The sequence below is a fragment of the Girardinichthys multiradiatus genome, chromosome 13, assembly GCF_021462225.1.
Source record: "Girardinichthys multiradiatus isolate DD_20200921_A chromosome 13, DD_fGirMul_XY1, whole genome shotgun sequence".
NCBI lineage: Eukaryota > Metazoa > Chordata > Actinopteri > Cyprinodontiformes > Goodeidae > Girardinichthys > Girardinichthys multiradiatus.
In genome coordinates, this window is record NC_061806.1 from 28,362,835 (window position 1) to 28,387,773 (window position 24,939).

General features: G+C 44.2%; 1 protein-coding gene across 1 annotated transcript; it reads right to left on the reverse strand.

Moving 5' to 3' along the window:
• Positions 1–278: 278 nt before the first annotated feature.
• On the reverse strand, positions 279–21,064 carry LOC124878689 (prolyl endopeptidase-like). The gene is made up of 15 exons (XM_047382761.1): positions 20,911–21,064; positions 16,045–16,119; positions 15,834–15,967; positions 15,633–15,763; positions 15,343–15,552; positions 12,009–12,130; positions 10,991–11,096; positions 8,561–8,752; positions 7,760–7,957; positions 7,438–7,541; positions 3,825–3,961; positions 3,528–3,622; positions 3,326–3,457; positions 1,042–1,198; positions 279–690 (listed from the first exon to the last, which is right to left on the reverse strand). The coding sequence occupies exons 1-15, from the start codon at positions 20,950–20,952 to the stop codon at positions 396–398; spliced, it is 2,130 nt and encodes a 709-aa protein (XP_047238717.1). The 5' UTR covers positions 20,953–21,064; the 3' UTR covers positions 279–395.
• Between the last annotated feature and the right edge of the window lie 3,875 nt (positions 21,065–24,939).

The window sequence follows — 24,939 nt, forward strand, 5'->3', positions numbered from 1 at the left end:
CAACATATCCATCTCTGCCTCCTGTCAGTGCCACCGTCTGCAATAGTACCAACCACCGCAGCACCATTCACCAGTTTGCTCACCAGGCAACCAGGGTGGTGCTATTCTGATGCAACCCTTCTCTGGTCTAAATTGACTTTTTTATTCTTCTGTAGAAGTTTCCTTAATTCCACCCTGGACTTCTGCTTTTCTCAAACTTTTAATTTTACTGGATTACTCAGAAATGTATTTCTGGCTCTATCTATGACTTTAACCTTGAGAAACGCAGCAGACTCAAATTAGACAAGTTGAAATTTTATTAAAAGGTTCCAACAGAATCAAAAAGAAAAGTTTGCCTTCAGAAACCAGGATCTTTATTTCATTAAAGTAAAAAACAGCACATGGTTCCTTCTGCTTCAGTCTTTCCAGCCGATTCCCAGCGTCTCAGCGATGAAGGCGAAGATGTGTGTGTCCTCCAGGATGGCCTTGGCCGTGGGTTTTCCCGCTCCGTGCCCACTGCGGGTGTCCACGCGGACCATCAGGGGCTGCCGCTGCTGCGGGCTGCTGCCCACGCCGTGCTGCAGGGTGGCGCAGAACTTCAGCGTGTGCAGGGGCACCACGCGGTCGTCATGATCCGCAGTCAGGAGCAGCACGGCTGGGTACGAGGGGCCGGAGTACGGAGGCTCAGGCAGGTTTTGGAGAGGAGAATACCTGAAGACAAGGAGAAGGGAGGAAACGTCAGATGAAGGAACTCCAACTCTACTGCTGAGATTAAGAGGAACATGACTGGGAGAAAAGCTCTGGTCTAACACATAAAACTAAATTCTGCTGGAGCAGTGAAGGTGGAAGTCCTCCCTTGGATTTAATTAGTTCTGATGAAGATAAATTCTCTGTGCTTTTAGGAAGGAACGTGCTGATTAAATGTGAAGAAGTTGGGTTCTCAATCGGATGTTCTAGTGATTCAGAGGCTGAAACATGTGCGTTCTTCTCTGCATATACAGACCTTCCTGATCAAGTACAGCTGGTTCTAAAGATCAAACTGCTGCAGAGTGTTTACTGTACTTGATGAGCCACTGGAACTGTTTTGGGTCGTCAGAGCAGCCGTAGTCGGTGGTCCAGGCGTGGCCGATGGTGAACTTGTGGAACTTCAGCATGTCCATGACTCCGACCTCTGCAACCACACAGCCGAACAGCTCCGGACGCTGGATCATACATGCCGCTGTAAACGCAAATAACATTAGTCCACCAGATTTAACCCACACACAGAGTGATCATCCTGCAGAACCTCCTGCAGGTATGGAAGCAAATCGTTACCATATTTCAAATGAAAAAGCATTTTCAGAAATGCTTTTTCATTTTAAGAATGTGGCTGCATTGTTTGACTCATAAATGAAATTAGTAATCAATCATCCTATTTGCATTTTAATTTTCTTCTTCAAGACTGCTCATTCTTTCACTTAATTAAAATGAAAAAGAAAAAGACATTTGAGATTTATTTTTCAAAATGTACCCCAGCAAATAGATACCAAAATTCAATTTGAAATGTAAAATTTGAAAATGAAAAAGCATTTCCGGAAATGCTTTTTCATTTTATGAATGTGGCTGCATTGTTTGACTCATGAATGAAATTAGTAATCAATCATCCTATTTGTATTTGCATATTCTTCTTCATGACTGCACATTTTATGCCATAATCAAAAAGAAAACAAAGCAGACATTGCTTTTTCGTTTTCGTGGTCTGCCCGCAAAGTACTGCCCAGAACTCGAAAACGAAAAAGCATTCCGAACTGCGGGCGCAGAAGAGTGACGTCAGCAGCCGCTCTTCCTCAGCACCCTGCTGAACGAGCTACCCATCTTGTTCGGTAGGGGGCGCTGTGCACTTCTGCATTGCATTACATTGCAAACGTGCCGAGAAATTGATTGAATTGCAGCAGGACCGAGCTCAATTTGTGGCAGTGGCAGAACTGGTAGTTCCGGTGGCAGCCTCATGGCCTGGGACATCCAGCGTGTTTTTAAGCATTTATTTATATTTTTCTGTGAGTGACGATTCAGAATAGCCGCTGATGCTCTATAATAAACCGGCTGTTTGTGCAATAAATCGTCATCCTTTCAACACGTCACACAAACACATAGTGCTATTTATTTTCCATGTCAAGTAAATACAATCACCTTATGTTATGGTTCTAAAGCTGTTTATTAAATAATAATCAATAATGAAATCATTATTTAAAGGTAACAGGCTATAACAATAATGACAACCCATTTGCCAATAATCAGCATCAACTTCCACAAAAACAGCGGCAACCGCATTGGCAAGCTTTTACGGCCGGTCTGGCACCTTCTGGCATCCTCGCGGAATCCCGTGCCGCCGTGCGGCAGACTGTGGCAGTTCCGGTGGGAGCTTCGGTTTCGGTGGCAGGCTGTGGCGGAACTGCCACAGCCTGCCACCGAAGCTGCCACCGGAACTGTGGAGCTGTGGCGGAACTACCAGTTCTGCCACTGCCACAAATTGAGCTCGGTCCTGCTGCAATTCAATCAATTTCTTGGCACGTTTGCAATGTAATGCAATGCAGACGTGCACAGCGCCCCCTACCGAACAAGATGGGTAGCTCGGTCAGCAGGGAGCTGAGGAAGAGCGGCTGCTGACGTCACTCTTCTGCGCCCGCAGCTCGGAATGCTTTTTCGTTTTCGAGTTCTGGGCAGTACTTTGCGGGCAGACCACGAAAACGAAAAAGCAATATCTGCTTTGTTTTCTTTTTGATTATGGCATAAAATGTGTAGTCATGAAGAAGAAAATGCAAATAGGATGATTGATTACTAATTTTATTTATGAGTCAAACAATGCAGCCACATTCTTAAAATGAAAAAGCATTTCTGAAAATGCTTTTTCATTTTCAAATTTTACATTTCAAATTGAATTCTGGTATCTATATGCTGGGGTACATTTTAAAAAATAAATCTCAAATGTCTTTTTCATTTTAATTAAGTGAAAGAATGAGCAGTCTTGAAGACGAAAATTAAAATGCAAATAGGATGATTGATTACTAATTTCATTTATGAGTCCAACAATGCAGCCACATTCTTAAAATGAAAAAGCATTTCTGAAAATGCTTTTTCATTTGAAATATGGTAACGATTTGCTTCCATAATGCAGGAGCCTGTGCAAAGCTTCTTGATGGAACGTCCTGCAGAACGTCCAAAAGAAATGTCTTCCAGAACATCCTGATAAACATCCTACAAATGCTTCTGCAGAACATCTGGCAGAACAACATACTGAACATCCTGGTATGGATGGTGTTCTGCAGACTGTCCATATTTCCCACAGAACAAGTTGAGCCAGACTCACCGACTAACAGGCCTCCATTAGAAGCTCCGTTGATGGCGATGCGGCTGGCCGTGGTGTACTGTTCCTGGATCAGATACTCTGCTGCGCTCTTGAAGTCATCAAAGCAGTTCTGCTTCTTCCCTAACGTCCCGGCTGCAGACAGAGAACAGCTTTAGAGAGGAGAAACGTGGGAAAACTGCCGTTCCAGTGTCAGCGCAGCTACCTTTGTGCCAGGTGAGGCCGTACTCTCCGCCCCCTCTGATGTTGGCCACGGCCAGGATTCCCCCCAGGTGTCTCACAAACAACAGGTAGGCCACACTGGGTCAGGGAACCAGGAACAGAACACTGAAATCTGTTTCTCTAACAATCCATTCAAATTTAAATCATTGAGAAGCAGGAAAAATCTGGACTGAGCTGATCAAGAACCGAGTCAGGAACCAACATTGACCTGACAAAAATAATGCAGGTACTAAGGTACCAATAGTTCAAAACCCGTTCAGAACCAGCTGTAGTCACTCACTTGTAATAAGGCTGGATAGAAGCCTCAAAGCCTCCGTATCCGTACAGGAACACCGGATGGGTCCCGTCCCTCTGAAGACCCTTGGTGTGAACCAAGAACATGGGAATCCTGGTTCCATCCTTACTGGGGTAGAAAACCTGAAAACCACACGTGAGAAAGAGTTCAGACCATCTCTCAGCAGCATGGAGATCCAGTCAGAGAGGCCAGATGGTTTGGATATGAGCAGAGCAAGGATGGTGGACACAGAGGAAGATCTTAGAGTTCCTGGATGCAGTGGAGGAGGATCTACTGAGGGGTCATGGGACAGAGGAGGATGGTGAGGAGATCTGCTGTGGGGGAAACTGGAAGAAGGAGGAGAACCATGAAGGTCTGAGAGGTGGGAAGCCGCTAAGATACCAAGAACACAACAATAATAATCAGTGCTTAGAGAGTCCTGCAGAACCGGAACACATCTGGTTCAGTTTAGACCCAACACTGCTTTACTGGAGAAAACCGTTCAGAACTGGCCCGGCTACTACAATGTAATAAGAAGGTAACAGAAGAGAGAACTGTCCAGAACCGGCCTGGCTGCTGTCATCAGACATCAGAGTCTAATTGTGTCTGACTTTATCTTTTATTTGAACCTCTGAGCCTGTGATGTTCTGACACACTGAGGCCTTTCAGCATGGTTCTGATAGTAGTTCTGTTACTGTCAGTCGGAGCTCCAATCATTTGATTGGTGGATAAACATCAGGCGGGTCTAGTTCCTGGTTCCTATTGTCCGTTATCCATCCCTGTAAGAACATAGCCGAGAAGGTGAATTTTAAACGGACCCATCAGTCTGTTCATGAGTCTATAAACCAATAATCTACTAATCCTATCTGTGAGCCCACACTAGGTCCAGATTCAATCAGAACCGGGAAATAATTTCAGAATTCCTTCCTGTTAAAAGCTTCATAGCAACATGTAAACAGAGAGACACAGAATTTCAGTCCAGAATTTCAGCTTTTAAAAACTCACGGTTCTGGTCTATGAGGGGTCAAAGTAACAAAAATTAACTTGAAATAAATTGAAGGTGTAAAATGCTGAACGTGGTCAAATTGAGTGCCGTAAAAATCAACATGTGATTAATTTCGCCTCTGTGAAAATTAGAATCCGTGAATTTGGAGGTCATTAAAATGATAACATGGTAAATATTAAGGTTATCAAATTTAAAATTGCCTGTTTTCATTCACTGCCTTGATTTTAGCGCCTCCATTTTTACCACTTTATGGTTTCATTCATCGCGTTCACAGCATCATTTTTGTTCCTTCCGGTAGATCGGAATACGGCAGCAGCCCCGGCACGACAGCAGAGTTTTGTAGTCCGTGACCCACAATTTCCCATGAGTCATTGTGGGTCGAATAGGATTGGTTGAGCTCGGGCAGCAATGGCGGAGGATGGTGGCAAAAAAAATTGTGAATAAAAATGTAAATAATACGCTTTCTGTGACCCCCAATAAACGTTTAAGATGCTTCTAAGTGTAGGTTTTTTGGACTCAAACATCTACTTGGTTTATTAACATTCCACTTAATTTATAAAAAAGAGGTTCGGTTTGTCTCGGCGGCAGCTTGCTTCGGCAGCTGTCATTAGACCGAGCAGTTTTACCTCCTTTTCCAGAGAAGGCGCCTGATTCCCGGCTCATTCTGTTAAAGAGAGACTGAGGTAGAGAGTCTGGAAACTCAATCTGGGCGCTCTTCGCTTGTGACACCACCAGTGTTACCATGTGAGAAATGTAGGATTATCGTACTAGAGACATAAAATTATTGTATTTTGAGGGAAATTATCGTACATTTGTCATAACCAAAATAACAAGTCTGTTGATGTGTTGAATAGCGTCTAACAGGAACTCGCAGCTTTGTGACGTCAGAACGGAATGGATTTATCAACAGCTGCAGCTCCACAGTCCCGGGCTCTGCTTCTTCTTCTTTTCTTTTTTTCATTCCTCAATCATGGGCGGGGCGCAGTGGACTATTCAGCCAATCATGGCCGTTGTTCTGAGGCCAACGCATCACGTTACACGTAGGTCACATTTAGAAAAGCATGATTGGCTGGAATTTCCAGCATTTGTTTCCGAATCCGGACACAGATGCCTTCAGGGTTCACAAAAAACCTCCGACAGACTTTGGCGATAGGCTGATGACGACGGATTACAACCACACATTCACGGAATGGTCAAATTATCGTACATTTGGCTTTTTTTTAGGAATATTGATTGTACATCGTACAGAGAGCAAAATTATCGTACAAATACGATAATTATCGTACACCTGGCAACACTGCTCCCCACGAACAACACCGTGGCCAACGACATCACTGCTGTACTATGCATGCGAATGGCTCTGGACTACAAGCACTCCGCTGTCGCACCGGGGCTGCTGCCGTATTCCGATCTTCGGGAAGTAACAAAAATTACACCGTGAACGCGATGAATGATAAAACTGAAGTGGTAAAAATGGAGGGGCTAAAATCAAGGCACTGAATTAAAACACGTTAAATTTGATAACCTTAATATTTATAACATTAATATTTACCATGTTTTCATTTTAATTGCCTGATTCTAATTTTCATAGAGGCGAAATTAATCACATGTTGGTTTTTACAGCACTCAGTTTTACCATGTTCAGTATTTCACACCTTTATTTCATGTCAAGAACATTTTTGTTACTTTGACCCCTCATACTGGTCCATTTCCTGCTCTGTGAGATGAAGCTGCTGGTTTTCACACAGAGCTCTGCAGATGTGATTTCTCCAACAGGTGGAGCCGTTTCCTCACACATCACCAACAGAGCCAACAGAACGTTTGGAGGAACTGGATTGTTCTGAGGCTGAGAACTAAACAGAACATCCCATACTGCAGGTCCAAGACTCCTCAGCAGCAGATGATGTTCTGTATGTTAAACATCTTTAATGGATTGAAAATAAAGAAGAACCCAGAACTGTTCCTCCTAACCCGTGAAACATCTGCAGCAAGGTTCTGACTCATGTTTTCACCTAAATGAAAAGCCTTTCATTCAGTTTAAATGTTCAGTCTTCTTTTAACCCACCACCAGCAGATCCTGGTATCATCTGAAAACTCTGTTGGTCTTCAGAAAATAACCTCTGCCCACCAGTTTATAAGGAGATTTTACAGAAGGAACAACGAATGTATCAGGCCCAAAGTCAACAGAAGCAGGAACAACCAAGATCCATTCCGTCGGACAAACAATCGGAACTCTGTATTTCTTCTACTGAGAACACCCTGATTTATGGACCTCCTCCACCCTGTGTTCCGCTGCAGTGACTAACAGAACTTCTGGGAACACATAAACTACAACAAATCAGACTTCCCGCTCTGGATCTGATAGAGACAGAGAGCTGAGAGGGGATTTCCTTCCGAAGTGAAATATACACCGCAGAGGAGAAGTCCTGATTTTTGTGGTTCGGTGAATGCATCCTGAGGTGGAAGCTGCGTAATACTCCTCTCAGCTGCTTCTGAGACCTAACAGAACCCAGCAGGTCTGAACAGAGGAGTTCAGGTGAAGCTCAGGTAGAACCTTTAGTACACAAATGTTTCAGACCAAGAATGAGGGTGGACCTCTAGGTCCAAACTCACCTGGCTGGTCTGGAAGTCCTCCTGGTTGATGCCTTTAACTTCCACCTCTCTGAACACCCGGGGTTCTGGGCTGGAGTGGCTCAGGTCACAGTGATAAATGATACCTGGCAACACAGCAAGAACCAGCAGATGAACATGATCTGAGGTAACTCAGACTGGAAACCAGTAAGGTAGCAGAATGCTTTTCCACTGATGTTTCAACAAAGGAGTGGTGAAAGGAGGTGAACTCCTACAAGAACAATCAGCTATTGCTGCTGCAGCTCAGATTAACAGAAGGTCAGATGGAGACCAGATGAAGATCATAAGAACAGAGGTGCATTACCAGGAGTGGTAAAGGAGGTGAACTTGTAGAAGAACTCCGAGTGCTTCTTCTTGCAGCTCACTCCAGCAATGGTCCCCACATCCAGAGGCAGATCCCTGACGTGTTGACCGCTCGACAGATCAAACAACTGCAGGATGTCCTTCACGTCGTGGACGTAGTTGACCAGCAGGTGGCACTGGTTCACACAGGAGACAAACCCTGCAGCGGAACACAGGGTGGAGGAGGTCCATTCATTGGTTTGGTTTAATAATAAAAACAGTAAAGTAACTGTTTATAACGCCAACCATGAAGCTGTGTTCAAAGTCACGAAGAATCATTGATGAAGAGCTAAAACGGCTGCAAAACAGACCGAAAAATTAAAATCTGGCACATAATTAATGATGTTGTGTAACTTCTGCATGTTTTCTGTTTCCCTTTTGGTCTCTGTATTTCTAACCACATTTAATCCCGTCGCTGAAATGACTCAGCAGTTAAAAAACTAAAAGGTGAATGTGTTTCAGGATGAGGTTTCACTTTTTAAAGAGTTCCCTCTTAGGAAGACTTTCAGCCACATAAACACAACTTCCCTGTTGTTGTGGTCGGACCGTCACCGAAACATTTGGATGGAAATTCACAGAAAAGCTCTGTTGCAACTCTCAGAGGAGTGAAATCGTGGAAGTGCAGTTCTGAGGATGAGCGCTTTACGCATTTCTGAAGCTGACTGGAGTTTTTCCAGCAGAAGCCGCAGAGATCATCCCAACAGAACGCTGATTCATTCATTCCCAGCAACCGAGCCTGCTGGAGGGGAGGGCCGCTACTCACCCAGGACGTCCTTCTCATGCTGGGGGATCAGCGTGGTCCAGTTCTGCCTGTCCGGGTTCTGGATGTCGATGTTGATGAGGCGGTACCGAGGGGCGTCCAGGTTAGAGCGAAACATGAACACGCTCCCTTCATTGGTCACATATGAGTACTGAGCTTCAAAGTTGTCCACCAGTTTGACCCACGGCAGCAGCCCTGAAGAAGAAGGAAACGGGTCACATGGCTCCTCAAACAAATTTATTAATGCTGACTACGGAAGCCTGGAGAAACCAAAAACACACTTTCACAACAGCCTGCGTCTGAAAATGTCGACACGCGGTTTGAAAAGTTCTCACAACAACTAAAAAATCCACAGTTATGAAATCTGGACTCTTACTGAATAGACTGAAGCTGGTGTCGCATCACTGACCGAGCAGCTGGATGGAACCAGTGACTCTTTTTAATGAAAACTCTCAAATCTGTGTGACCTGACCCATGCAGCCCAGGACTGCAACATATCACGAGGACCCCCTGAGGCCCTGCTGCAGACCCACTGAAGACCTGCTGGCAGAACCACCGAGGACCCGCTGTCAGACCCAGCGAGGACCCGCTGTCATACCCAGCGAGGACCCGCTGTCATACCCACCGAGGACCCGCTGGCAGACCTGCTACACATCCATTAACGACTTGGTGCAGACCTGTTAAGGACATACGCCCCTTTTCCACTGGCTTTATTTAGGCGCTGCTAACCTGCTCCACTCGGTCCTGCTCTACTTGGCACAGAACCTGTTGTGTTTCCACTGATCCACTGACAGCTGGAGTAATGGCTTGAAGCCCCTTCTCCAGCCGTCAGGTCGCTGTGCTGCCAGTAACGTTACTGTGTGACATTGCCTCATTAAAGTAATCAGCATGAAAAAAAAAAAATAAAATAAATAGAAAATAAAAACATAAACTAAATACTAATAATGTTTGTATTATTGGACATGCAAGAATGTCTTATAAATGTTTTTTCATGTATACAATGATCCAGTGGGATAATAATCTGGACCACAGCTCAGCCAGAACCAGAGTAAGGCTCAGGGGTTCTGATGTGAGGGGGATTTGGCAGGAGACGCTGCCGTCTGGACTGCTAAATATTAGATGTTCGTGCTCCGCGGATTCAGTGGATCTTCCTCCCATTTGATCCGACGCAGGAAGTCTGATTACGGGCAGCTGCTCTCTGCCTGGTCCCCCCTCCTGCAGACACTGGATCTCTTAAGGCCCGTCAATAAATGCCAGAACCAAACACACTGGTCCATGGTGGTTTTGTTTTGGAGAAAATGTTTGTGAGTCTGAACACCTGATGTTATGTGTGATCAGCTGGTTTAGGATGTTATTAAATACAGCGCCCCCTACCTGAATGTAGCTCAGAAAGATGAAGTGTCCTTTTTCTTTTCTTTCAGCCTTTCAACCAAAAAACTAGGTACCGGTACGGAATAAACAGTGATGGAAAGGAACTATTGCTGATCATTACAGTGAAGATATTGATGAAGATTAACCTACATTTCCCTCTATTTTCTCTTTATTTTCCATCATGACAGCCACTGAGCTGTAGCATCTCAGCCCCTGAAGATCTGACACAAGGAGAAGTGAACCTCCACCCATCAGGTTAAATAAATTATTGGTATGCAGAGCATAAATGCATAATACCTCAAATGTGTCAACCTATCAACTGGCCCTTTGCAGCTGTAATGCGGTAACCACTGATATTGTGATGATCACTGGGATCCGGTATACTGTGCAGCTCCAGACCTGACCCACTGCAACCCCACCCAGGACCCATGGCAGACCCACTGCAGAGGTTTCAACCAGAAGGTTCCTCAGAAGAACCTACTTTAGAAACCAGGAAACTTGGAGTTCAGACTTTTCCAGAAATAAATTATTCTGCGGAGGTGAATTAAAAAATCCCCAGAGAATATTTTCCTAAAGTTAATCTAACTGTGCTAGGAGCAACGTTTCCACCTCAGCAACATTACACAACAGAAAAAGTGACAGAACGAGTCTGGCTTTGGATTTCTTTAGAAAACTTCTCAGGAGGAAATATCTTCTGATCTGACTCATTTCATTATCATTTTCTGCCACGCTCCAGACTTTAACATTCCTATCCTGCAGCAGGGACCAGCATTCAGCTCAGTTTGGAGGTTCTGACAGAAAACTGATTCTCAGAGCAGAGGGGAAAATCTGCAAAAAGCAGCTAAAACAAGACATCTGATGTTCACATTTTCTCAGCACAAGATCGGTGGCATTACAACATCCTGAGGTTTATTCAGATGCTGAAAACGCCTGCTGCTCTTGTGGTTCTTCGACCCAGAAGTTCTCAGACGTACATCTGCTGCAGGTTAAACTCTGCAGCCACTTCTCTGAACCAAAGCAGAACGGCGGCCCCGCGCGGTATTGCAGGGTTCCCTTACACACCTTTGATCCCGTCCGGAAGCTCCTGCAGGTCGCAGTACCACAGCTGGTTCACAGGCTCACAGCCCTCAGTGATGGACAGAACCGCATACCTGCCGTCATCTGAGATCTGCGGAGAGGACGGCACAACACGCAGGAGAAGGTTTAACATCAGCCGGGTCATTGCTGGGATCCAAGAGAATAACAGGGATTCTGGTTCTTAGTAAACAACCTTTAAAGATTCAGTAATGACCCAACAAACCCACCAGTGAAGAAGCTCTTTCCAGACTCCAAGATATTCCAAATTTCATTTGGGTCAGAACGTTCAACAATAAAATCCTGTTTTTTGTTTGCTTCAAGCGGGTTATAAAATATTTAGAGGCACCAATCCGTCAGCAGGTTGATCAGTAGGTCAAACACAGACAAATCTGATTTTTTTCAGGTCATTAAACACAACCAAACACATCAACACAGAATGCTGTTTGTCTTGAGTTTAGTAAAACTCTGGTGCTGGTCACTCACACCATTGCTTCATTCCAGACTGCCACTGGACGTTTGGTACCGACCCGGCATGGATCTGTAGCCACCAGAGGGATGTTTCTCCCTGCTCCTTCAGCTAAAGGTTAATGCAATTTTCTATATTCTGCTCATGGTCTCCAGTAAGGAAGGTCTGGTTGGTTCTGGGGTGAAATTTCTGCAGAATTACCCGCCCCAAACTGGGATCAGAACCAAAATACATTGGATTATGGTGCAATATAAATTGCTCAGAAAATAATATCACATGAAATTGAATCATACTCGTTAACTAAGGAACACAATCTCAGAGGCTTCATTATCATTAGTTTTCTAAGCAGTTCTGCGGGGTTCTGGTGTTCCACCTTACATGATGTTGTGCCCAGTCTTCCCATCACAGCTTAAAGTGAATTCATTAGGTTTGGATTAACAGAACCTGTCTTGTTAATAGACTGATGGGTGTATCTGAAAGGCTGCAGCTCTGTGACAGAACTTTGATGAAATCTGAACATCCTGGGATTGGACTCACCGTAACTGAACTGTGCCATCTGGGATGATCCGGAAACTCTGCTACCAGGATGTCCTCGGACTGCTGGGTTCCGATCACGTGGTAGTAGAGCTTCTGGTTGATATTGGACGTGGTCTCTGTGCCTGCATGGAAAACAGAATCTCATTAGTCTCGTTCAAGGATTCAGTTCTGTTCTGGTTCTGATCTAGAGTCTGTTCTTTTTTTAATCTGACAGACATCTTGGATTCCGTTGTTCTGTTGGCAAAATGTCCCAAAAACTATTCACGTCAATGCTTTGCGAGCTATTTAAACCAGAACCAGTTAAAGAACCTCAGGTTGATCCAAGTCACTTTTATTATGGTTTTCTGTAGTGTGGGTCTTCCAAAGAGGGAACTGTGTGTTTAACACTAGAACTACCAGGGCCGTCAGTTTGACGGTTTTGAAAGTTTGACATGCCATAACTCTGGTTTATTAAAACTCTTTATCTTCCTGGCATCCTGACTTTTTCTAAACTTGTCTTGTGTGTTCCTATGTCTCTTTTTTTTAAAATAACAAAGTAAATATAAGATCTAAGTATTTCTACCTCCAACTACCACAGCCGTTATTTTGACGGCCCTGTTATTTACATTGATATTTTTTTCCCGTGGCTGAGTATACAGGTCCTTCTCAAAATATTAGCATATTGTGATAAAGTTCATTATTTTCCATAATGTCATGATGAAAATTTAACATTCATATATTTTAGATTCATTGCACACTAACTGAAATATTTCAGGTCTTTTATTGTCTTAATACGGATGATTTTGGCATACAGCTCATGAAAACCCAAAATTCCTATCTCACAAAATTAGCATATCATTAAAAGGGTCTCTAAACGAGCTATGAACCTAATCATCTGAATCAACGAGTTAACTCTAAACACCTGCAAAAGATTCCTGAGGCCTTTAAAACTCCCAGCCTGGTTCATCACTCAAAACCCCAATCATGGGTAAGACTGACGACCTGACTGCTGTCCAGAAGGCCACTATTGACACCCTCAAGCAAGAGGGTAAAACACAGAAAGAAATTTCTGAACGAATAGGCTGTTCCCAGAGTGCTGTATCAAGGCACCTCAGTGGGAAGTCTGTAGGAAGGAAAAAGTGTGGCAGAAAACGCTGCACAACGAGAAGAGGTGACCGGACCCTGAGGAAGATTGTGGAGAAGGGCCGATTCCAGACCTTGGGGGACCTGCGGAAGCAGTGGACTGAGTCTGGAGTAGAAACATCCAGAGCCACCGTGCACAGGCGTGTGCAGGAAATGGGCTACAGGTGCCGCATTCCCCAGGTCAAGCCACTTTTGAACCAGAAACAGCGGCAAAAGCGCCTGACCTGGGCTACAGAGAAGCAGCACTGGACTGTTGCTCAGTGGTCCAAAGTACTTTTTTCGGATGAAAGCAAGTTCTGCATGTCATTCGGAAATCAAGGTGCCAGAGTCTGGAGGAAGACTGGGGAGAAGGAAATGCCAAAATGCCAGAAGTCCAGTGTCAAGTACCCACAGTCAGTGATGGTCTGGGTGCCGTGTCAGCTGCTGGTGTTGGTCCACTGTGTTTTATCAAGGGCAGGGTCAATGCAGCTAGCTATCAGGAGATTTTGGAGCACTTCATGCTTCCATCTGCTGAAAAGCTTTATGGAGATGAAGATTTCATTTTTCAGCACGACCTGGCACCTGCTCACAGTGCCAAAACCACTGGTAAATGGTTTACTGACCATGGTATCACTGTGCTCAATTGGCCTGCCAACTCTCCTGACCTGAACCCCATAGAGAATCTGTGGGAAATTGTGAAGAGAACGTTGAGAGACTCAAGACCCAACACTCTGGATGAGCTAAAGGCCGCTATCGAAGCATCCTGGGCCTCCATAAGACCTCAGCAGTGCCACAGGCTGATTGCCTCCATGCCACGCCGCATTGAAGCAGTCATTTCTGCAAAAGGATTCCCGACCAAGTATTGAGTGCATAACTGTACATGATTATTTGAAGGTTGACGTTTTTTGTATTAAAAACACTTTTCTTTTATTGGTCGGATGAAATATGCTAATTTTGTGAGATAGGAATTTTGGGTTTTCATGAGCTGTATGCCACAATCATCCGTATTAAGACAATAAAAGACCTGAAATATTTCAGTTAGTGTGCAATGAATCTAAAATATATGAATATTAAATTTTCATCATGACATTATGGAAAATAATGAACTTTATCACAATATGCTAATATTTTGAGAAGGACCTGTACGTGCGAGCGTTGCCTGGCAACCGCTACTCTAGAACGTAGCCTGAGAAAGAGATTATTGGCATCCTACAAATGGCTTCCAGAAGGATATTTTCTGCTCAAGAGACATTGGAAATGCTTCAAAAATGTGAGTATTCTGACGGGTCTTGGTCAGCATTCAGTTCCAGTGACAGCGGGTCAGAGAGTGAGCCTCCCCCGGCTAAAAAACACGAGTCGTCCCGTTACCAGGAGGTTGTGGCGCATTATTTCAAGGTAGTAAAATACTAGCCTATGTAACGATTTTAGCATTTTAGGCTATAGTTTACAGATTAGTAAACTAATAATATATAAACTACAGCAACAGTGCCACAATCAGCAGAGACAGGGAGACGATCCAGGTCCCCAATGCCCAGCTATAAACCCAGCAAACCAGCTCACTGGCAGGAGAGAACTAAGGTACTGATAACGGAAAAAGAAATAAACAATAAGTTAGGTCATAGATATAGTAGCCCAGTGACAACAATCTATTCTACGCTTTACAGCTTGGTGGAAATGCTTATCCACGTTCAGGGCTGCAGGGTGGCTGAGGCCCGCAGAGTTTTAGGAGATGATTCCTCCTGGAACATGAGTGTGGATGAGCTGAAGGCATTTTCAGCACTAGTTTATGTCCGCGGAGTGAAAGGGGGGCGTAACATGTAGCTGTCCAGCTTTTGGTCAGATTAGTAAAGCTTTTTTTTTAAATATACCCACTACTCTGTATTATTTTTCAGTACTATTTATAAATAATAATAAAACATAATAGGTTTTGATCAAATACTATTATTATTTCTTGTCAAAACCATAATTTAATAGCGTGCAAGAAAACCTGTAGGACTCTGACCCCAGGTAATGCGATGACTCATCACCGCCTCGCATCCAGAATGCTCGCCGTCAAATTGACGAGTTTGGGAGTTCTAGTAGAGTTAGAATTCTGGGAGTTCTAGTGTTAAAGGCCTTAATTTTCATAAATGTTCTTTTAATTAATGAAACCAACTTTAGCTTAGAATCTGAACCAGATACAAGGTCGGATAAACGTGTTTCTGGATGAGTGAGGTGTCCATGAGCTCCTCACCATCAGTTTTTCCTTCCTGACGGGGGTAGCAGTTGTAGAAGATGCCCTTGGCATCATGAGTCCAGGCCAAGCAGCTGAATTTGACCCTTTCCAGGACATCCGGCAGCTCCGTGAGGCCGTCAGGCTTCAGGAAACGCAGGGTGACCCAGTCTGACCCGCTGCTGCTCAGACCGTACGCAAAGTATTCACACTCCTCAGACAACCGACCCACTGAGGGAGACAGAGACACAAAGAGGTTAGAGCAGCAGATCTGGTCCTCCATCCTGGAGAGGTTCTGCAGTTGGACTCACTCTTCAGAGCCACGGTCCCGTCTTTAGAAAGCGTGTTTGGATCAAAGAACACAGTAGCCGGAGCATCCAGGGAGTCCTGAACGTACAGCACGTCCTGGTTCTGGAGGCCTTTGTTGTGAAAGTAGAAGTACCTGAGAAGAGACGTGATTGAGCAGATGGATCGGAGCAGTGTTCCTGCAGATGCTGCGTGTTTACGGATACCTGGATCCTCGTTTGTAGGGACAGCTGTATTTGGGATAATCGTAGAGCTCAGTGAGGCGCTGCTGGAACCGAGCGCGGATGTCACACTTCTCCAGGTACGGCATGGTCAAATCGTTCTGCTCCTCAACAAACGCCTGAGCAGCAAACAGAAAAGAGACGGGATGAAATCTGGGAATAAGAGGTGGCATTTTTGGAGGAAAACATGTGGTACCATGGTTTCTGCGCTGTCAGGGTCCTCCAGCCAGGCATACGGATCAGAGATCTTGGTTCCATGATACTCATCCACCTGTTCAACAAAGAAACAACAATCAAAGTTTGGCACCCAAACAGGAATTTCTGGTTTCTCGGTTATTTTCTTTATTAAGTTTTCTGTGGAACTGAGTAGCTCCAAGTAGTAACTGTCAGCAGCTTTAATATTGAGCCAATTATCTCTGGAATGCACGCATCTACTGTTGGAACTTTTGAAGCACCGTGCACACGCTCATGCACTGAGCGGTCCATCTTCTTTAGGACAGGAAAACTGAGGAAAGATTCTGGGATTTCACTGTAGCTCTCAAATGTAGCCAGAGGTCAAAACTAAACACGTTATCACGACATTCTGTGGATTTTCCTCCACAGTGCACTTATGTAATCATATTATTCCTCAGGCAAATTCCGAGCGGGAGACCGCAAACTTCACCTGGAAAAATACCCAACTGAGGAGTTCAGCTGAGCTGCTGGATCCCTGCAGAATCACAGTTCTGTTCTCTGGGTCCACTCAGTCAGCAACAGGAGGAGCGGGGAACCAAACGCACCCATCTGTCCCATGCGGTCATCTGTAGGCAGGGGAGTTGGAGTTTTTCTGACCCTGTCAGTGGGGGTGCTGAGCTCTGTGAAGGTCTGGTCTGGTCTCCAGGCTGAACCCCAGCTCACCTCCGAACCCTGTACCCCGTTTCTAAGGAGGAGGGGGGGCCACAGTGGTTTCTGAGGCTGGGGGTTGGGAGGGATGATCAGTAACCACCATGATGTCTAATCTGAACTGGTCTAGTGTATTACATTTTCCATCACTGTAAATCACAAAAATACCAAAAGTATTTTGTTTTTATTTTAAATATTTTTCCACATCGACCATCAATTGTTTGAAATCATTTTAAGTCCATTTCAACAAGCAAAAGAGACAAAATAGCATCGTGTTAATAATCGGTAATAAGAATAAAAGTGAAATTTGATGCATATACTAGCGTAGAGCTGCATCTCAACAAATCAGATCATCATCAAAAACTTTGTTTAGGGGGCGCGGGGAGTTAAGAGCGTGACCCGTGTACGGAGGCCTTAGTCCTGGACGCGGGCTGCCGCGGGATCAAATCCCAGCCCGACGATGTTTCCCCCGCTCTCTCCACCCTGTTTCCTGTTAACCTACTTTCGAAAAATTATTACTGATTTTAAACTTTTAATGCTTGTTTTTAAAGGTCCAGACGGCTTGGCTTCATTGAATTTGTGTGATCTTTTAACTGTTGGTTAAAAGTCTAGGTCTCCAGCAGGTGTCAAATCAGCACCTGCTGGAGGAGCCCAGGTCTACATGTAAGCACTGGGGTGATTTTCTGTGGCGGCTCCTTGACTTTGGAATAAACTCCCAGCAGAATTAAGACTGATCTCTGACCGGAGGTGTGAATACACCCTTAGGGTCTGAATACAAACCGGCCCCGATCTGAACCAACTACAAAAAGCGTACGTCTCTTTGAACATAAAAAGCCACCATATCCGGTAGCAAAGGTGTGTGTTGTAAGGTAATCATACCTGATCAGATGTGTGTTGCTTAGCAACGCTACTGGCTTGTTGTGGGACAAGGAACGTAGAGAACGTCGGCGTTCAGCACGTATTCTTCGACGGGGTTACAGAATTATAAATGGAGCGTCTGAAAATCTGTGTTGAATGAGTTGCTCTTCACTCTCACAATAATATCGCAGCTGTAATAACGGCATAATTATGCAGAACAGAGGAGCTGCACGCAGCACGTCTACAGCTGTTTTCCTAAATGTCCGGGTCTGTGCTCTGTCCCGCCCCCGTCATTTCTGTCCAATGGGAACAATGATCGTCACCCGCGTGGCTTTGTTTACAAGTAATAGTTCACTTGTAAAAAGTACAATGTGAAAACAAACTGCACCTAATGAAAAAAATAAAGTTCGCTTTTGGTCCGGACCAAACAAGCAGACCAAAGGACTTTCCTGGTGTGATGGAAATTCTTTTATTAAGTGTTCCAAAGTGTATGACCTTTAGGTTACCTCACTCCTCTGAGCATCTGTGTTAGAGGAGGAAGCTGTAAAAGCCATTATCAGACGTTTAATGGTTAAAACCCATTTGTTAGGGTGATGTCTCGGGAAGAGCAGATGGTTGTTCCTAGATAACTTTGTCACCTCTGAACCCAAGGAGGGTCTAGGGTCATAAAACACAGACTCTTTGAAGTTGAGATAACACTGTCATGTTCTGGTATAAATACTGTGTGTAAATGGCGTTCGGGGCTCTGCTTAACTGACTTGCTCGGTGACAGAGTCATTCAAACGCTGAATGCCTTTGAATAAAACTTATAAAGACAAAGTCCGGATTTTCTCTTCTTGTGAGTCAACTTCTCTCCACTTTGATAAGAAAATTCCACAACACTGGTGTGAATACACCCTAAATTGTTAGAAACTAGACTTCAATGTGGCCCTTCTTTGAGTGTCAAGTTTAAAATCGTTGTCTGTCTTAAAACCAAGATTTGTTACCGTGGGCCTAACATACGCTTCCAAAAGTCAAGGTCAACCGGAGGGCTCTGATATCTTCCACCAGGTCCAAAAACAAGAACCTCGGTCTTATTCTCACTAATATGTAAGAAGTTTAGGGCCATCCAAGCTTTAATATCCTGAAGACACAATAAAAGAGGTGTAATGGACCCCACATCGCCTCGCCTTAAAAGGCACATAGATATGACCATCATCGGAACAGGGAATGCCATGTCTTCTGAAAATAGACCCTAGGGGCAGGAGATACAGCGAAAAAAGCAAAAGGCCAAAAATTGAGCCCTGAGGGACCCCACAAGAGAGAGGAGCAGAAGATTCACACCCTGCAGTTTTGACCAAAAACGTCTGTTAAATAGGACCTAAGCCACTCCAGAGCAGTGTTATCAATGCCTACTTGGTACTGTACTTTTAAAACAGAGTAGTGTCACACTTTTTACATCTTTGTATTTTTCTATTGTTTCTTCTATTTTTATGTCTTTTTTTTACCCTAATGATGTTTTACTGTTTTGTTTTGTTTTATTTTATTCGCTGTTGGTTAGCCCAATGGACTCAGTTTGTCAGAACATTGGAATATTACATCAGACCAATTAAAATGATTTTAATCTAGAAATGTGGACCTACAGAACACTATTCGCGTGTTCTGTTCAGTATCTGCTCTCAGTACTGAGGCAGGGCTCCTTTTGCATTACTGCATTAATGCGCCGTGGCATGGAGGACATCAGCCTGTGGTTCTGCTGAGGTGCTCAGCAAGCCCAGGCTGATTTGATAGGACCTTCAGCTGTAGTGTTGGTTCGGTGTCTCTCACTTTTATCCTGGAAACAAGCGATTCTCTCAGAGATTTGGATCTGACCAGTTTGCTGGTGTTACGATGGTGATTAAAGCAGTTCTTGATACCTTTGGAAGTGATTATGTAGGTCTTAACAAAAATCTGTTTTTATTGGTCTTATGTAGTATTGTAATTGAAACTGAAATTTGGGTTTCCGTGAACTGGAAGCCAAAATGATAAAAATTAAGGGAATAAATCGCAGGGTGTTAATAAATCTGAAGAATATGAATTTGTTGATGTGTCCCTTTATTTCACTAGTGAAAAAGAAATTAAAGTATGTTGAATTTTGACATCATAATCAGGAATATACTTCAAGAATATCTGATCAAATGAGACCAAAATGTGACCGAAATCAAGAGATATTGGTCGTTTATCTTCCAAAAAACTCTTGCTTTATTTAGTCAGGTTTTCTAAATGGGTGCACCCAGGTCCGCTCCTGAGTGGATGTTTGCAGCCCTTTTTACTATGAAACTAAATTAAAAGCAAAAAACAGGGCTGATAAAAGATGATTACTGTATTACTATTTTTAGGAGATTTTAATTTGTCTATTTAAAAAGGAATTGCACCAGAGATAATTTCACTTTAAGAGCCTTTTTTAATGCATTAACCTCCAACCTTGTGCTGGAAAGCCGAATTTGTGCCATTTTTGTTTTGCGGTTGAGAGCTGCACAAAGTCACTTTGAGGGCCACAAACGGCCCCCAAGCCACACTTTAGACACCCCTGGTTTAAACGGAGTAACTCGTTTTTTTTTTTTTTTTTGTTTGTATGAAAACATGTGGATAGGAGCAAAGTTCAGCCATAATAACATGCAGTTTTTGGGAGCAAAGAAGAATTAAACAGATGTCAAAAAGCTAAACCAGAGCCAGGTTGGAAGTACTGCATAATGACATCATCAATATAGTCAACAGTTGATGTCATGGCCGACATTTATATTTTTAAACTTTATTTCAGATCTAATCTGATAAATGAATGAGTTATGTTGAAGCTGTGAACTTAGTTCAGAATGCTGAGTTGATGAAATATGAACATGAATTAATTAATTTTGTAACTGACTGAACTGAATCTAAAACTAGAACTGTGTGAGTAGGGCACCGAGCCTGGCTCCAGCCCAGGGGCCCTCTGCGTCCTGGATCCGGCCCTGGCAGCAGGGTGCCTCACTGGAAATGTTCTGCTGAGGAAACTTCACGTCTGAACTTTGTCCTGAACTGGATCTCATGGAGTTAATTGACCCACACCGACGTGATTTCCACCGAATACGGATCAGATGGTGAGCATGAACTTCTCCAGAAGAACGGGAAGTGAAGGTGCTTCAGAGAAGATCCCAGCAGCTCCTCAAACACTGATTATTGAAATATTAATCATCACTTTGATCGGCTTCTTTCTGAATGATCTCCACTTGAACAACAGCTTCCCTCACGGCCCCACCTGAACCACTTTAACCGGTCTCGCTCCACACCTGAGCTGCACCGAACCCCAGCAGGCACCCACACTCACCTGGGTGGTATCTCTCCGGGCTGCGGGGTATTTGAACGCCATAAAGCTGATGCGGAGTCTCTTTCAGCGCTTTTATCGCTCTGAATCTGCTGACTCTAAACCTCCGGAGGCCTGAACAGAAAGTGAAACTTCCAAACAAAACACACAGGAAGTGACGTGCAGAATATTGCGCAGTTCCGTTCGTCGAGTGTATCTGGCGCATTTTGTTTCGCAGAACGAGGACAAGCAAATATACGAAGGAGTGCGAAGGTCAGGTGGAGGGAGGAATGGTTTTGGTGGATCTTTTCTTTTCCATCACAGAGTGAAGTAGAAATGTTGAGGAAAATGTTGTAAAGCTGTGAACCATCTTCAGCAGCCTGTAGAACTTCCTTTGTCAACCTGTATAACCTTCTCCACCAGTCTTTAGAAGCTCCTTCAACAATCTGTCACGCCATTAAAGATGAAATCTGGTCCACTGTTCGTTTTTAAAGTTGCTTCCATTCTGCACAGCTCTCTAAAGATCTTGCCACAGTATCTCCGTCAGGTGGAGGCCGCAACTCCGACCAGAACATTGCAGAACCTTGATTCATTCTGTTGTAGATCAGCTACTGTGTTTGGGATCATTGTTCAGCCTTGTGATCATTATTGATGTTTCATCCTGTTCCGTTTTTTTCTATAGGACTTTCAAACAACAGTTCGACATTATGACCTCATATATCATAATGAACACCTCTGCTGTACAACAGGTAGTTCATCAGGGATGACTCAGCAAGAACACAGAGTTCATACTTGTTCCTCAGGTGAATTCTTCTCACCTCGAGAAGCAGCTTCTGTGTGCTCCATTAAGGAAGTTCTTGGTGTGCAGCAGAGAAAGAATAAAAACACAGTTTCAGACGAGTAATCTGTCTAATCCATAAAGCTGTGAAAACGCCTGGGAGGGGGTCTAGGGATAGATGGGGGGGCAGGGCTAATTTCAAACTAATTTAGCTAAGGTGATTAGGTTGATGAGAAAACAAGCTGTTGAAGGCCTCTGGCCTGGTTCCAGTTTATTTACCTCTGAGTGCCCACATTGATGTCATCCTCAAACTGTTGCCGGGTAGTTCAGTCTCATAAAAACTACTGAGTCCATTATCTCGGTCAGATTGGATTAGAATCAGAACCAGCTTTAGTTGGCAAGTTTCTGACATAAACAAGGAATTTGACCTCGGTTCCACTTTGCGCTCAATGAAGACATTTTAAATATAAATATATAAAAAGGAAAATAAACGTTTTTTGTTTTCTTGTAAATGTGTATATATGCAGTGTTTTTACTACAGAGGAAGAGAAGGTTAAATTGGTAGGAACATGGATGGAGTGGATCAAGTGTTCATCAGAGAGACCGCCTGGAGGAAGAAACTGTCTTGTAATGCCGCCTGAAGGTAAAAGTCTGAACAGTTTGTGTCCAGGGTGTGTGGGATCTGCAGAGATGTTAACTGCCCTTCTCCTGACTCTAGGCCTGCATGGAGTCAAGGTCAGCCTGGATGATTCTCTCTGCAGACCTGATTGTTCGTTGCATTTTAGACCGGTCCTGTTTTGTGGATGAGCCAAACTACACTGAGATAGATGAGCACAGGACAGACTGAATGTAGAAGATGACCAGCAGCTCCTGTGGAAGGTTGGACTTCTTTAGATGCTGCAGGAAGTACAGTCTCTGCTGAAGAAGGCCTTTTTCAGAACAGTGTCTATGTGTGAGGACCAGTTCAGGACTGGAAAAAGGGTGGTTCCTAGGAATAGTAGACAGTGTTGTTGAGGATGGTGAGAGGAGCCACTATGGGAGGTTGTTATGTGGTCCAGCATCATCTCCACAGTGTTGAGCAGGTTAAGCTTCAGGTGGTTCTGACATGGTCAAACATATTGCATCTTGTTTTTAAGGAGAAGAGGCTTTCTCCTTGAACTTTCCAAGTAGCCATACCGGTTCACTGTTTTTCTAACTGTCACGACATTTACACCTTTAACCTGACCTTTGGCTGAATCTGCTGGGACGTCCATTCCTGGGAAGATTGGCAGCTGTCTGAGATGTTTTCCCCTTAGGAAAAATCTTTCTCTCTGTAGAACGATGGACTTCAGATAGTTTGTAGATGACCTTGTGACCCTTCCCAGATTGATCGGCAGCAACAGTTGCTTCTCTGAGGTCATTGCTGATGTCTTTCAATCTTGGCATTTTGCTAGACACTCCTGTATGCTACTGAGCAGCAAACTGACTGAATACCTGCTTTTATGGAGGCACTCTCTCTGCTGATGATCAGTCAGTTAATGCATTTGATCAGCAGCTGGTGGCTGATTCATGGAAACTGTTTTCCTTGACTCTATGTTAGAAATGTCACCAAGAGCTGAGCTTGTTGCTCCTGTGAGTAACATGTCTGAGGTTGTTGTAAGCCTGAGGGGATTTAATTAAAAGTAAATTTTAAAGAGTTAGAAGAAGATTTCTTGTTTACTTCATTAGTTCTGCTCAGGTTCTTCTTGTACCTCAGCTTCCATGAAACCGATGTTTTCCTGTTATATATTCAGTGCTTTCTTCTGTACTCACTGCTGCTGATGATTACCTAACAACAGAATAAGTGCTGTGACTGGTCCATAATCTTTAGAGCTGTTGGGGATGAAAATGGACCAGGCCAAGCTGCAGGCAGATGGACTGTTACAGGGCCCCAGACGGCCTGAGCCACCACTGAACTCTGCCCCACAGGACCGAGCGTGCCCCTACAGAGCCCCGCCTGCAGGGTGCGGCGTGCAGATGGGCTCTAATTGGCAGGAGACACCCAGGTAATTTGGCAGCGCTGATATGAGATTAGCCATGTCAGATTACAGCAGAGCAGAGTCAGACGGAGTCATCTGACTGCAGACTCACCCGCTGAGATGCTGAGGAGGGGCCGAAAACTGTAAACCTGATGTTCCACCTGAAAACAAAAGCAGCATGCTGAGGAGAGAAACTAGAGAGAATGATTTTACATTGAAAGGTTTCAGTTTCAGAACCAAGCGCGCACACACACACACACACACGCACATAGACTGGTAGCTGTTAGAGGAAAACACCCAGAGCGAGTGTAAGAGAAGTGAGCAGCATTATTTATTGTATCGGCTGTCCTCCAACAGATGGTGCAGAGTGCAGCCTGACACATAATCCTTTATTGTTCTGAATATTTTCATCATGCTGCTGGTTGTCATTTCAGAATCAGACACAAATCAGCCTCTAACCTCGGCCTGATCCTGGATTTACAGCCTCCTCCAAGCTAATATGTTTGTAACTGAAAGTGCTGCAGATTTGTTTGATTCAGAGATGAAAACTGATTTAAAAAGGTGTTTACATCAAGCTGGATTTAATCCAGAAATGTTCCAGATATCACTTTGTTTTACAGTACTTATGTGTGTAGAATATGAACCTGTTATTTATCTCTATTAATCTGAACGTGGATTATCTCTTCTTTGTTCCTCTGCCTCAGAAACTGTCCCATGCTCTGTTTCAAATTAATTAAACTGCAGCCTGAGCTGAAACAAGTGATAATCAATCAAAGTCATCGCTGTGGCCTGACGCCCAGTATTGATCTGAGGGTGATGTTATTGTTCCACAGCACGCGTGGTGTCCTGCAGACAATAAAAGACCAGTGAGATTAAGACAATTAGGGTCTGATTGTTATCCAGAAGACGAGTAGAAGCAGAAGAAGATTAAATGAAGAGATTTAGGTCAAAGTGATGAAGTGCCAAGGAAGGAAGGAGGCGGGGCAGAAAAAAGGAGGAGGGAAAGAAAAGGTTGGAGGCGGAAGGGGGAGGATTGGGGTCAGAGAAACCGATCACTGAGGTAGAGGAGGAGAGTGATGGGAGGAGGGAGGAAAGGAGAAGAGTCTGATCCCTAACTGGACCCACGCAGGAGCTAGCTGGGTCATCACCTACTCTTCCTCACCTGATTCCAGGAGCTCCAGTCTGGGGATTTTGCTGATCTGTCTAGACTCCTGAATCAGCACGAGTGGTTGTTTTTTATTTTCTTTCTGGTCTGACACGCCTCACCCTCCTCTCCCT